Source organism: Solanum stenotomum, chromosome 2, assembly GCF_019186545.1.
Source record: "Solanum stenotomum isolate F172 chromosome 2, ASM1918654v1, whole genome shotgun sequence".
Lineage (NCBI taxonomy): Eukaryota > Viridiplantae > Streptophyta > Magnoliopsida > Solanales > Solanaceae > Solanum > Solanum stenotomum.
In genome coordinates this window covers 52,050,375-52,062,747 of record NC_064283.1, presented here as the reverse complement: position 1 = coordinate 52,062,747, position 12,373 = coordinate 52,050,375, and the positions used below count along the sequence as shown (strand labels likewise).

The following is a 12,373-nucleotide window of genomic DNA, read 5'->3' as shown; positions in this document are numbered from 1 at the left end:
CTCACATACCTCGTAGGGATCAACCCTTGGCGAAATCCACAAGTGAAAACTCAAGAGCGACGAACTTTGTCTCTTTCTCCTCTTTTTTCCTCCTGCGTTCTTTCTCTAAAAACCCTAGCGTGAAATCTTTGAGTGCGTAAATTGACCCAATTCAGTTTTGACCCCTAAGTAATTACCAAAAACGAAATAAATTAATTGGGTAGTGAAAAGACCATAATGCCCTTCTAAAATCTATTTTTGACTTTCCTTATCTAGACAACCCAACTTCAAATGAATATATCTCCCTCATACAAACTCGAAATTGAGCAAACTTAGCGGTGTTGGAAAGATAATTCAAAGATATTTCCTATGGTATCTTGTAGCACACCTAAATCATCCTGATATAGGAGTTATAGTCATTTTAAGTTGACCCAAAACTCATAGTTAGCTTAACTTTGTCAAACTTTTCAAACTTGATTATTTCCAAAAACGGTTTCTTTCTAATTCTAGTTCTTTCAAATAGCGAGGTGTTACAAGCAGGCTACGTAAACCACTTCTTTTTTTTAAAGTAGTTTGGTATCCACATTAGATCCTAATTAATTATTTGTCTCAAGTAGGGCCCATTTGAGGGGTAACGTTCCTACTAAAGATTTTTCTATACCCATGGCTCAAAACTAGGACTTCTTGCTAAAGGAGAAACAATAACATCTACTGCACCCCATTCTTAAGGTTATTTCTCCATCCCTATAGGGGGAGATGCCAACCAACTCCCCTGTTTACGAACACAAACCTCAGGTTAATGGATGAGCAATTTTTTTTTGTGCTAATTAATGGCTGGCTTCAAAAAAATTAAGTTTTAATGTTGGAAAATCTAACAAATTCTTCTTTAGATTTGAGGTATTAGTAGAACAACTCTTGCATTCCTTATGCTCTGGCACTATGATCGGTTTCTCCAGATTTATTGCATGCTCAAGTAAGAACTTCTTGAATTGATGGAGCTCTGTTGCGTCAGATGTATCCGTATGACTACATAATGGCATAACATTGACATTCTTCAAATTTTGTAAGGAAACTTTGAATATGTTTTCTTCAAAGAAGAGGTACTTCCTGTCTTTCAATAACTCATTCACTTTGTCCTCAAAAAAAGGATCCTACTACAAATACCGAACAAGGACAAATCAGGTTCATCCTTGAGGCTGCAGGGGATGAATATACATTTGACATAAAGATATTATGAAGTAAGAAATGAATAGAAAATATACCATCGTATTAGGAAATATCATCAAATTTTGCAACTTAGGAGTCGTCCTTAAGAGGTTGTCTAGTAGGGGGAATGAAAGTTTTGAAATACAAGAACTTATTGTCAACCATCTGCATTTCAGCAACGGTAAGGAGATGTCTTCCTTTTCCAACATCAAATGGAAATTACCTAAATAGAAGAGTGAGGCAGAAGATAAAACAGGAGCTCTATTCACAATCAACATAAAAATACTGGACACATTTGGAATTGATAACTAACCTTGTTCAACCAGGATGACAGTATTAGCTCATTAACACAATGTACGCTTACCAATAAATCTTTCACTATGTTTTCATCCCTTTCAGCAAATTCATCACAGTAGAGATTAAGATTGACATGGTTCAAAGATGACAAGTCCCCTAGCTTAATTTTCATATAATTAAAAACCCCAAAATTTTTTAAATGTTCAACATACGGAGCAACTATTTCAAAGAAACATGTATCACCTTCGAATGGATACCAATCCCCACAAGGATGACCATGATGGATCAATAACAATCGCCTACATTTTGGAGAAGTTATGTGCAAGTGATTAAAACAAAAAAATTTGTGTAGCTTCAAAGATTTCAATTGAGGACAATTTGACATTATTTGTTTAATGTGTTCATCCCAAAGAAGCAAATTTTCCAGCATTAAACTCTTAAGAGATGTTCAATTTAGTACACAATCTTCGAATATTCTGCAATTCTTGCAGTTGAGATTTGTAATCGATGAACTACTACAAAGAACTTATGGCAAGCTATAGGTTGGTCGTGAACACTAGGATCAACAATATAACATATATTCAGGCGTAAATCCTCCACTTTCTTATTCACAGCAAATTTAATCTACTTGTTAATTACGGAAAAATAAGATAGGCCATCATCATATCTGAACACAAAGTTTAGACTCAACTTTTTAATGGTAGAGCGCCTAATAAGGAGAGGTAGTACATTATCCGTTAAGAAAATGAATTTGTGCACTTCGAGCTATCTGAACGATCATACTCTCCATTGTCATAAACAATGTTGTTGATAGAAGTCCAGAAGTATTGTCAATCTTTAGAGAGAATAGTTGTTTTGAATGCATCTGTTATGGACAACAAAGAAAGAATTGGACGATAAGAGTATAAGGTAGCTTACTAATCCTATTAATTTCTTCACATTTTGTCTCAATCTTCGCTTTTTTCTGACGTGAGTTTTCAATAAGCATACTTTCAGAGTTGCCAGAGAATTGGTCTTAGTTGCTCATGTTGTTCAAACTGTATTACTATTGCTGCCTAAAACTTTGGTGTCATCAAACCACTCCACGACGCTAAAGTACACTAGAATTTGTTTGTGCAGAATATAAAGAATTACATAAAAAAAATTGTTGAAAAATGAGAGGAAACCCCTCTATTTATAGACAACAACAGGTAGTGAAAACATGTGATTATTGTGTCTTATCGGAAAGGTCACAACACCTTGGAAAAGTCACAATCCTTTGGAATAGTCACAACCATTCGAAATAGTCACTACCTTTCAAAAAACTCGCAACTCTTTAGAAAAATCACAACTTTTTAGAAAACTCACAAATCTTTATAAAGTTATAACTCTTCGATCGATTTCCATTCGCACATTTTAAAATCCAACAGCTCATGGTTGTCATGCTACTTTTCCTTTGTTGAGAAACAACACAGGGCTAAGAAGGGGGGGGGGGGGTGGGAATTATTATCAGACATCAGTACTGAGAATAATTTTACATGCAATTAGAATTTCTATAGACAATTTATGTTTCTTTTTTTTAATTCTTTCTTTAATGTCCAACTATCAAAGTTTATCGCAATATCACATGACACTGTTTTTTAATGTGATATATATGATATTTTTTAATTAATATTTTCTTAAAGAAAAATAGGCGTCGGGAAAGGGAAAATGAAGGAGGATATTACAATTAAGGTGAGGGAATCGAATTCTCGCCAAGAAAATGAAAATTTAGTAGTCAATGCTACTAAGATTCTCCCATGTAATAGTATACTAGTTTCTACGAACGTGCTTTGCACATTTGTCCCTTTATCATTTGTAATTTTTTTATATTTTTTAGAAGTTAAGTTATAAAATATGAAAAATGGTTAAATAAAAAATTATGAAGTCCACAATATTCGAACTTACAGAAGAATGCTAATATATACACGTTAACTCATACAAATCACATATCAGAATCTAAATAAAATATGAATCAGTCATTCTGGAGTAGTATTGAACATGATGATTTTCTTAATTAATGATAGAACATTTAATTAATTATATTGTATAAAAAATTAATTTAGTGTAGAGATAGAATGGTAATTCAACTTTTCACTTTGATACTTCCCACTTTTAATAAGATATGATATGATGATTAGACTTATTTTAACATGACTTAATACTTTTAAATTATGATTATTTTTATTATGACTATTAATATGAAATATTTGTTGTATGAGATTTTTAATTTTGTTAATATTTAGTGATGTAATTAATATTTATTACACTTATTTTAACATGATTTGATATTTTTAAATTATGATCATTTTTATCGTGACTTATTAATATGAAATATTTATTTTATGGTATTTTTTTTGTTTTGTGGTATACATATTGTCATCACTCATTACATATATAAAAAAACCTTCTGACAATAATATACATAATGAGTACTATATATACTAGATACAAAACCCCGGGCGAGCCCAAGCCAATATATATTAGTTTACTTATTTTAATTTATGTGATATAGATAAAACTAGAAGAGTTAATCAAATTTTTAAATATTTTTATTGTTAATTATTTTTATTATATTTTTAACGTAGTTTTCAAATTATATTTGTGGCACATGTGATATTTTGAGTAATTAATTTTTAATATATGTTTAAAAATATTTTAAGTTGTTAAATTATTGTGATTTATGTGTCACATGTGAAATTTTGATAGTTGATCAAATTTTTAATATTTTTTTTTAAAAAATAAGTATGTAATTTTTAAGTAATATATGTTATTTCCCTTGTCCCAATTTATGTGGCACATGTTAAATTTTGAGAGTTAATCAAAATTTTAATATGTTTTTAAATACTTTAAGTTGTGATTAATAATACTTTTAACGTAATTTTCATATATATATATATATATATATATATGAAAATTACTCCCTTTGTCCCAATTTATGTGGCAGATGTGAAATTTTGGGAGCTAATCACATTTTAATATGTTCATCAAATATATTAAGTTGTTAATTATTGTGATCTATGATACTTTTAATGTAATTTTCAAATAATATATGTTACTCCCTCAGTTTCAATTATGTAGTACGGGTGAAATTTCGAGAGCTAACCAAATTTATAATAGGGAAAATTACGCGGTTAAGCAAATTTATACTACTTAATTACTTATCATAGCTATTGTCACTACCAAAAAATCGCCTTTTAGCCACGGTTGCGAAAATTGTGGCAAAAATAGCTAAAAAATAAAAAATTCTCTACATAGTACGAATTGTGGCTAAACATTTGTGGCTAAAATAGGCGGGTAAAATTTCATTCCCTCCCTTTATTTTTTCATTTGCCTCTTTTTCTATTATTTCCCTCTACTCACTCTCTTTTCTCTCACTTCACCCAAAACCAACCCCTAAAATCTAAATCGATTTCTGCCCAAAATTCAACTCTCTTCTTCAAAGTCGATTTATGTCAAAAGCCGCTTCAAATAGTTGTGTAATGTGGTAAGTTTGCTTCGTTCAAGTAACAAATCTTTGGAATCTAGTGTATTTAAACTCAAAATTGAATGTAGGGTTTTGGATAAAGTTTTGTTTATTGAAGTTATGAGCTTTTGAAATCTGCAATTTGATGTGTTTTTATTGGATTTTCTTGTTGTAAAGAATATAAATTTTAGTGGTAGGCTATACATCCTACTTTATTTATGTTGGAAAAATCATGCTCACACGTCTGGAAAGATTGATGGATATATTTTCACCACAAATTTTGTAGATAAGATTATACATTGGAGGAATTATTACCATAAATCGATAACCTATATACTAATATATAAATCTTTGAGAGGTGTGAAATTTTGCTGGATTAGATCTCCTTTTTTTTGTTCTATGCATTTCAAACCATGTTCTAGTTATTGTTTGTTTCTGTATAAGGAACATGAATTTAAGTCCAACATTTGAAAAATTAAAAAGCAGTGCCTATTTGGGATCAAATACATTACTACTTGTTTTAAGTTTTATTGGGTTTTCTAGTTGTAAGAGCACAATCATTGTTAGAAAGCCTACGAGGACTACAAGCTGACAACAATAGCACAACTTCCTTAAATTTTGATCAACTAGATGACCAAGTTGTGAATGAAAATATCACAACTCCTACTCTCGGTAATGGCAATTTAATTTCTTCTTCAAGTTTTGTTGGAGCTAGCTCCCAAGTGAAAAATGAGTCGTTACTTGTCCACATTAGAGGTTAGAAGTAATTTCATATTAGAGTTGATTGTTGCTTTTTATTCTTTATTATTAGTTTGTTGTTATCATTACTTTTCATTTGTGTTAATGGCTTGTTAAAGTGATAGATACTTCAATCGGAGAAGTTACTACTCAAAAGATGCAATAAGATCGAGTTTGGAACTTTGAAAAAAATTAAAAAATTATGGTGGAGCTTGGTGATGAAAAAGGAAGTGACAATGGTTCAAATTTGCTTGTGAGATTTCTTGGCAAACTTTCTCAAATGTTTGTATTTGTCCCATATTAGTTGAGTGATGGGATAAGATACCACATGAAAAAACAAAACGACAATGGCAACTTATTGAGGTAACTAGCTAACTTTATTGCCATTCAAATAATGTTATCTTTTTTCAATAGGTACTGATTTATGAATACAAACATATTTGAAGCAGAATTTTGAGTTTGATTAAGAGATAGGATTTAAATGGGTGATGCAATCTTTATGTGAGAGGTGAAGGGCCCTTAAATAAAAGTTACGATGTAATAACTTCTACCCCAACAAAAGTAAAGAAGAGATACTTGCCAAGCCTCCCGAAAATGTGGATTCTATTGATTGGGCCTTTGTGCATCACTGTAATGAGGATAAGATGAAGGTAATTGTTGTTCATAATTTGATTCTTTCTTTCTCTTATTTTTTGGGTAAATAATTTTTATTAATAACTAAAATGGACTTTACAACTCAAGGAAAAAATAAAAACAGAAGAACTAGGTTCGATATTCATTCGAAATCTCTAGGCTTGCATATGTAGACTCTTAAAAAAACAATTTCAACATAGTTTACGTTGGGTATACATTCAGTTCTCCTAGTTTTCTAGCCGACTGAGGTCTCAAATTGGCTCTCAAATATACTTTTTGAAGGATGATTTTGATCAAGACTGCATCTATTCTTCTTGGCTTTGGAATATCCTCAGTTAGACATCTGCCACAAGTGTTAAATTATCCTTGTAAGTGTCATTCTGTAAATCGCATACCATGAAACATTTCCTTTGCATTAGTTTTCAGCCCATCGCAATTCACCCTGCTACTCCATTGGACTCCTGCTACATAACAACTTTACTTTAGGAAAGTATGGAAAGGAAGAAATATGAAACTTTATAACTCCTAAGTTCTGTACATACACAATATAACTCATTTTGTACATTTAAATATGCCTTCAACTATAAATACAATAAGAATTAGAAGTTATAACTTATAAGCTAAATTTGTAGAGACAAAAATGGCTGAAAATTACTAGTTACTTGTAAGAAACCTATGTGATGTCAAATGAATTCTTCAAATATGTTGGTAAGTTCTTGTTTTGGCTTTGCAATGTCTGTTTTTGCTCTCTCCCTTCAACATCATTAGAGCTTAAACTCTTTTCTCGCTCCAACATCTTTTAAATTTTATATTGCATCCTTTGTGTGGAAGTAGATACTCTTTTTAAGATGCCAATAATTATGAAATAGGATATAGTTGTATGATTGTTGAGAAATCTAAATGAACGTGTTATAAAGACCATTGTGAATCTGAAAATTTAAGACAAATTTTTGTTTGCTTTCATTAAGTAATATAGTTGGTGTTGGCTGTGTTAAAGTGATTTATATAGCTTTAAGAACTTGTGTCCTACATCTTGTGAAATTGTGCCCTTCTATTACATGTAATTAAATTTAAGTTTGAGAATTACAGAAATAAAGTGCACAAAATGTAAAAAATAGAAAGAAACCTAAAGTTTCGCATGTCGGTGGTAGCAAAAGCAATGCAAGGAGAAGTCGTCAAATGGTATATTTCTTAACCTTGAATTCTATTTGGAAATCATGTTATTGTATCAAGTGAAATGTGTTTCATGTTTATTTTTTATTTATATATACTTGATTAATGACAGGAGCAAAAATTGGGAAAACTTGTGTGTCGAAGTGAGGTTATTTTGTCAACTTTACTGAAGAAGGATGGTAACTATGTGAATGAAGAAGGAAATATTTTAGTTGTATGATTTATATACTTGTCCATTTTCAAATTTCAGTTATGGTGTTGATTTATTCTTGTCTTTTTTCTTTGGTCCATAGCCTAGCATAAGACTCAACTAGCTATCAAAGAATAAAAACAAAAAATAACTAATGTAGGTGAGAAGTGAGCTTATTGTTCTAGCAGCTGCCTTTGTGCTACAAATGTGTCTTCCTAGGATGCTCTTCATCTTTCCTCATCAAGGAACTTTGAAATTGTGATAATTTGTTTTGTGTTCTCTCATTATACAATAGAAAGTGGTTTTCGTTTAAGTTTTAGTCAAAATAGTTGATGTCTTGTAGTAATACTTTTGTTAATATTTTTTTTGTATAGATTCTGTTAACTTCTGTTAGTAGTAGTGCTTTGGGGTGTGTTCTATTTGCTTTTAGTATTGTGAAAATATCCTTTCTTGTAGGATAAGATATCAGAGCATCTACCTAAAGATCAGGAACTTGCTGCCAGTTCAGGTGTTCCTATGAAGATACTAGCTCATCTTAATGTTGCCGTTGGAAAAGTGTATGGAGTTCAACATTCTAGTCGTGTGCGTGGTTTAGGTGGTAATGTTTTCCCTTCAAATGCTTTTGGAATGCCTCACATTCAATTAGTTATGCGAATCTTGGTAGCTCTAGTAGTATGTCTCATCAACGTGTTGGAGACGTAGAGAAACATGTAGAAACCTTGAAAGAAAAGGGATATAAAAAGACCAAAAAACAGCTTGAGGCGACCAAATAAACGCTCGAGGGAACTAAGAATCGGGTTGTGCAAATTGAGAATCAGTTGACAACTCTTCATTGGTTTTTACAAGCTAAGTTTGGTAGTGAGTTGCCTACTTTCAACTAATCTTCTCAGCCTTTAGTATATGTTAAAACAAACTATATATATGGTATTTCTTTTAACTTTTAGTATTTTCATTACTCTAGTATTTGTGGTATTTTGTATGAATATTCAAGGTTTGAAGCTCTTATCTTTTGTGACTATATGTAGAACAATTTGGAACTTTGATCATTATTATAATAGCTAGTTTTCTGTGTATATTGGATCAGTGAATCATTTGGAAATCATTTTATTTTATCAAGTGATAATTATGTGATCACTGTGAATGCCTATCAATTAGTGTATTGACATTGGGATATATAGCAGGGAATTTATTGTGTTTTTTTTTTTTTTAAAACACACTTTTGCCACGGTTGAACCGTAGCTAGTTCATATTTTGTATGAAAGTTATGAGCAAATTACCAACGCCTAAACTAGCCACGGCTAATATATGGGTAAGTCATGATTTGTTGTAGGCAAATTTACCCATGGGTAGACTGTGGCTAAACACAATCTAAATCGTGGCTAGAAGAATGTTACCACAGACGCTAAAACTGTGGCAAATTTCATGGCGACGCCCCTTTTGGGCACGCAGCCGATCGTGGCTAAGTGGCCGTGGCCAATACGTGATAGCCACAGTTTGGCAACCATTTAGCCACGGTTTCACGCGTGGCTAAAAGGCGAATTTTTTCTAGTGTGTTTGCTATAATTACCACTCGCGACTAATATTATAAATTAATTACGTGGGCTGACTTCGAGTTTGTATAATTAACCACGTTTGTATAATTCGTAACTAGCAATTCTCTGTTTGATTTTTATTTGTATACGATGGTTTATATTTGTATATGACGATTATTTCCTTTAATTTTTCAGTTTTGTCATCATATACATTCAATCTTTTTGTGTATAACTTTTTAAAATTTGTATAAACGTGTAATTTTCAGAATTTGTATAATATGATTTTTATAATGTAATTTGTATAATATATTTTGTATAACAATTTAAAATTCATATGTTTATGTTTGTATCAATTTGTTATTTCAAGTTTTATCATATTTGTATAATTCCAGACTTTATATTACTTAATTATACAAAAACACACGAATTATACAAATTATTACAATTATATACATTATTGCCCTCTATCGCTCGCGTCTCTCAATCTCACTCACCTCTCTGCTCCCTCTCCCAATCTCGCTTGCCATATATACAAATGCATATGTATAATATACAATTATCTAACCGATATACATATACAATTTACCTTCTCCGACTCTCTGCCCTCTCTCGCTCGCCTCTCTCCTCCCTCTCCCAATCTCGCTCACCTCTCTCCTCCCTCTCCCAATCTCGCTCACCTCTCTCCTTCCTCTCCCAATCTCGCTTGTCATATATACAAATACATATGTATAATATACAATTATCTAACCGATATACATATACAATTCACCTCTCTCTCACTCTCTGCCCTCTCTCGCTCGCCTTTCTCCTCGCTCTCCCAGTCTTGCTCGCTTCTCTTCTCCCTATAACATGTAGCTACGAATTGTAATTATCAAATTATAGCTATGGAGCGTAATTAGGCTATTTTTGAGTGGCTATATGCGAAAGTTCATCTTTATATTATTTTAAGTTTATTTTTAGTACTTTTTTTTTGTAAATACATAACATATAAAAAGAAACATATTAAAATAATTTTTTTCTTTTTTTTAAAAATAAAATAAAATAAATTAAAATGGATAAAATAAAAAAATATAAATAGAGGAAGTTGAGGAGAAGGGAAAACCGGTCTATTGATCGGCTGACCATATGCTCCTCAACATTCACACTTATAATATATAGTATGGAAAACGGTCAAAAATATCATTGCATTATTTGAAAAGATTTATATATATCTCTCATTCACCTATTGGGCTAAAAATACCCCGCAATCCTCCTTTTTGGTCCATTTCTACCCTTGAATCTAACACCATTTTTTTTAAAAAAAATCATTATTATTTATTACGTGACATTTTCTTATTGGACAAAATTAAATCCCAACTCAATTAATTTTCTTCTATCCCCTCCAATCCATTCCAATGCTCCATAACCCAAATCCAATTAGAAGAACCCATTAGAAAGATTGATTTACCATTCTCCTTTAAGCCTAAGAAGAAGAAATGGTTTATAGCTAAAAGACTAATACCGGTAAGGTTATAGTTAGTGGACCAAACCTGATAAAATTTGAGATAGTTAAAGGACTAAATTCGGTAAGTATATAGTTAAGAGACTATTTTAGACCTACTCCAATAGTTTAGGGACCATTTGTGACATTTAGTTGTATTTTATACATTCTGAGCTAGTTGTTGCATTTCACAATAAATTTTTGACATAATACATAAATACGCCATTTAACTTGCCCTCAACTCAAATTTATACCCTCTAACATTGGGTGTGCATAATTAGACAATTAAACTTGTATAAAGTTAAATAAATAGACACACACGTCCTACATGACATCCTACCTGACAATTTGAGTCTCACTGGTGTTCTAAGTGTATTATGCCACATAACTCATGTGTCTATTTATTCAACTTTATACAAGTTTAAGAGTCTATTTATGCTCACACAATGTTAGAGGGTATAAATATGAAATGAGGTCAAGTGAAAGTGCATTTCACGTTATTAAATATGCTTAGTTGGCTTACCATGTCAGGCCCCACGTCATTAAATATACTTAGTTGGCTTACCTGACAATTTCTGCATACAAAACTATTTGATTGATTGTCTCAACCAGAAATAGAATCTCCATTTTCCTTTTAATTTGAAGAAGATGAAGACTGCAAGACGAATTACTGATAATCCGTATCTTGCCGATGATATTCTTGAGAGTATTTTTCAAGTTGAAACTCTGCTGCGATTGAAGTGCTTATGTAAGCGCTACTGCACTCTGATTTCAACCTCGCTCCTGGTTTATCTCAAGACGTTTAATTCAGAACCTGATAACCATTGTATCCTTGTTCAGACTGGGCAGAAAAAAATCGTTTGATCCGTATACGAAATCCTGGCTACTTGATAAAGCTTCATGAACCCTGTACGTCCAATTATGTTGTTGTAGCTGAGTTCAATCAATGGCTTGGTCTGTTAGTTACTACTACTAGTTCCCGTAAATTGATTTGCCCCTTCCAATAAATCAATTCAAGATGTTCCCTTCTATGAACCATCGAATGACACACTATATTGATGTTAGTATGGGTTTTGGATATGAAAAAAATTCTTAATTTAAAAAGTCATGACTATAAAATAGGTTGGCGATCGACTATACTTCAGGTTTACTCAACCAAATTGGAATCATGGAACGTTGATTTTCACTTAAAAATGAGTACCTGCCGCTGTGATGTAATTGTTGAAGGGTTTACTTACTGGGTTGCCAAAGTAAACTTTTATTCCATTATTTTGCTTCCGCTCAATCATTATAGTTCTTTTACATGTTTATATTTAGTTGCTCATGACTATACCAGTATCAACAGTTTGCTTGGGGTCACTTATAACTCTAAGCACCGTGCTACGACTAGGGGTAGTCTCTGGTCGTAACAATATTTTTTTGTTTTACTGTAGTTACTCATGTAATTAGTTTCAGGTCTCTTGTAATGGAACTAACTTTATGTACCTATAAATTATATACTACCACTTATTTTTGGATCCGCCATTGATTATCCCTATGCATATTCTATTATAAAAGTTAGCTAAATTTCATATATCTTTTTGGTGCTAAAATGGATTTCCCATTTTTTTAAGGTGTTTGGTATCTTCATTGGAGCCTAACTAATTCTTTGCCTCAGGTAG

General features: G+C 31.8%; 1 protein-coding gene and 2 pseudogenes across 1 annotated transcript; 1 reads left to right on the top strand and 2 right to left on the bottom strand.

Moving 5' to 3' along the window:
• Window positions 1-677: 677 nt before the first annotated feature.
• LOC125857276 (U6atac minor spliceosomal RNA) lies at window positions 678-765 on the bottom strand (annotated as a pseudogene).
• Window positions 766-806: 41 nt separating this feature from the next.
• On the bottom strand, window positions 807-2,759 carry LOC125856090 (FBD-associated F-box protein At2g26860-like; annotated as a pseudogene).
• Window positions 2,760-7,438: 4,679 nt separating this feature from the next.
• LOC125856323 (uncharacterized) lies at window positions 7,439-8,706 on the top strand. Its single transcript, XM_049535837.1, has 3 exons — window positions 7,439-7,519; window positions 7,623-7,724; window positions 8,157-8,706. The coding sequence occupies exons 1-3, from the start codon at window positions 7,517-7,519 to the stop codon at window positions 8,400-8,402; spliced, it is 351 nt and encodes a 116-aa protein (XP_049391794.1). The 5' UTR covers window positions 7,439-7,516; the 3' UTR covers window positions 8,403-8,706.
• The last annotated feature ends 3,667 nt before the right edge of the window (window positions 8,707-12,373 follow it).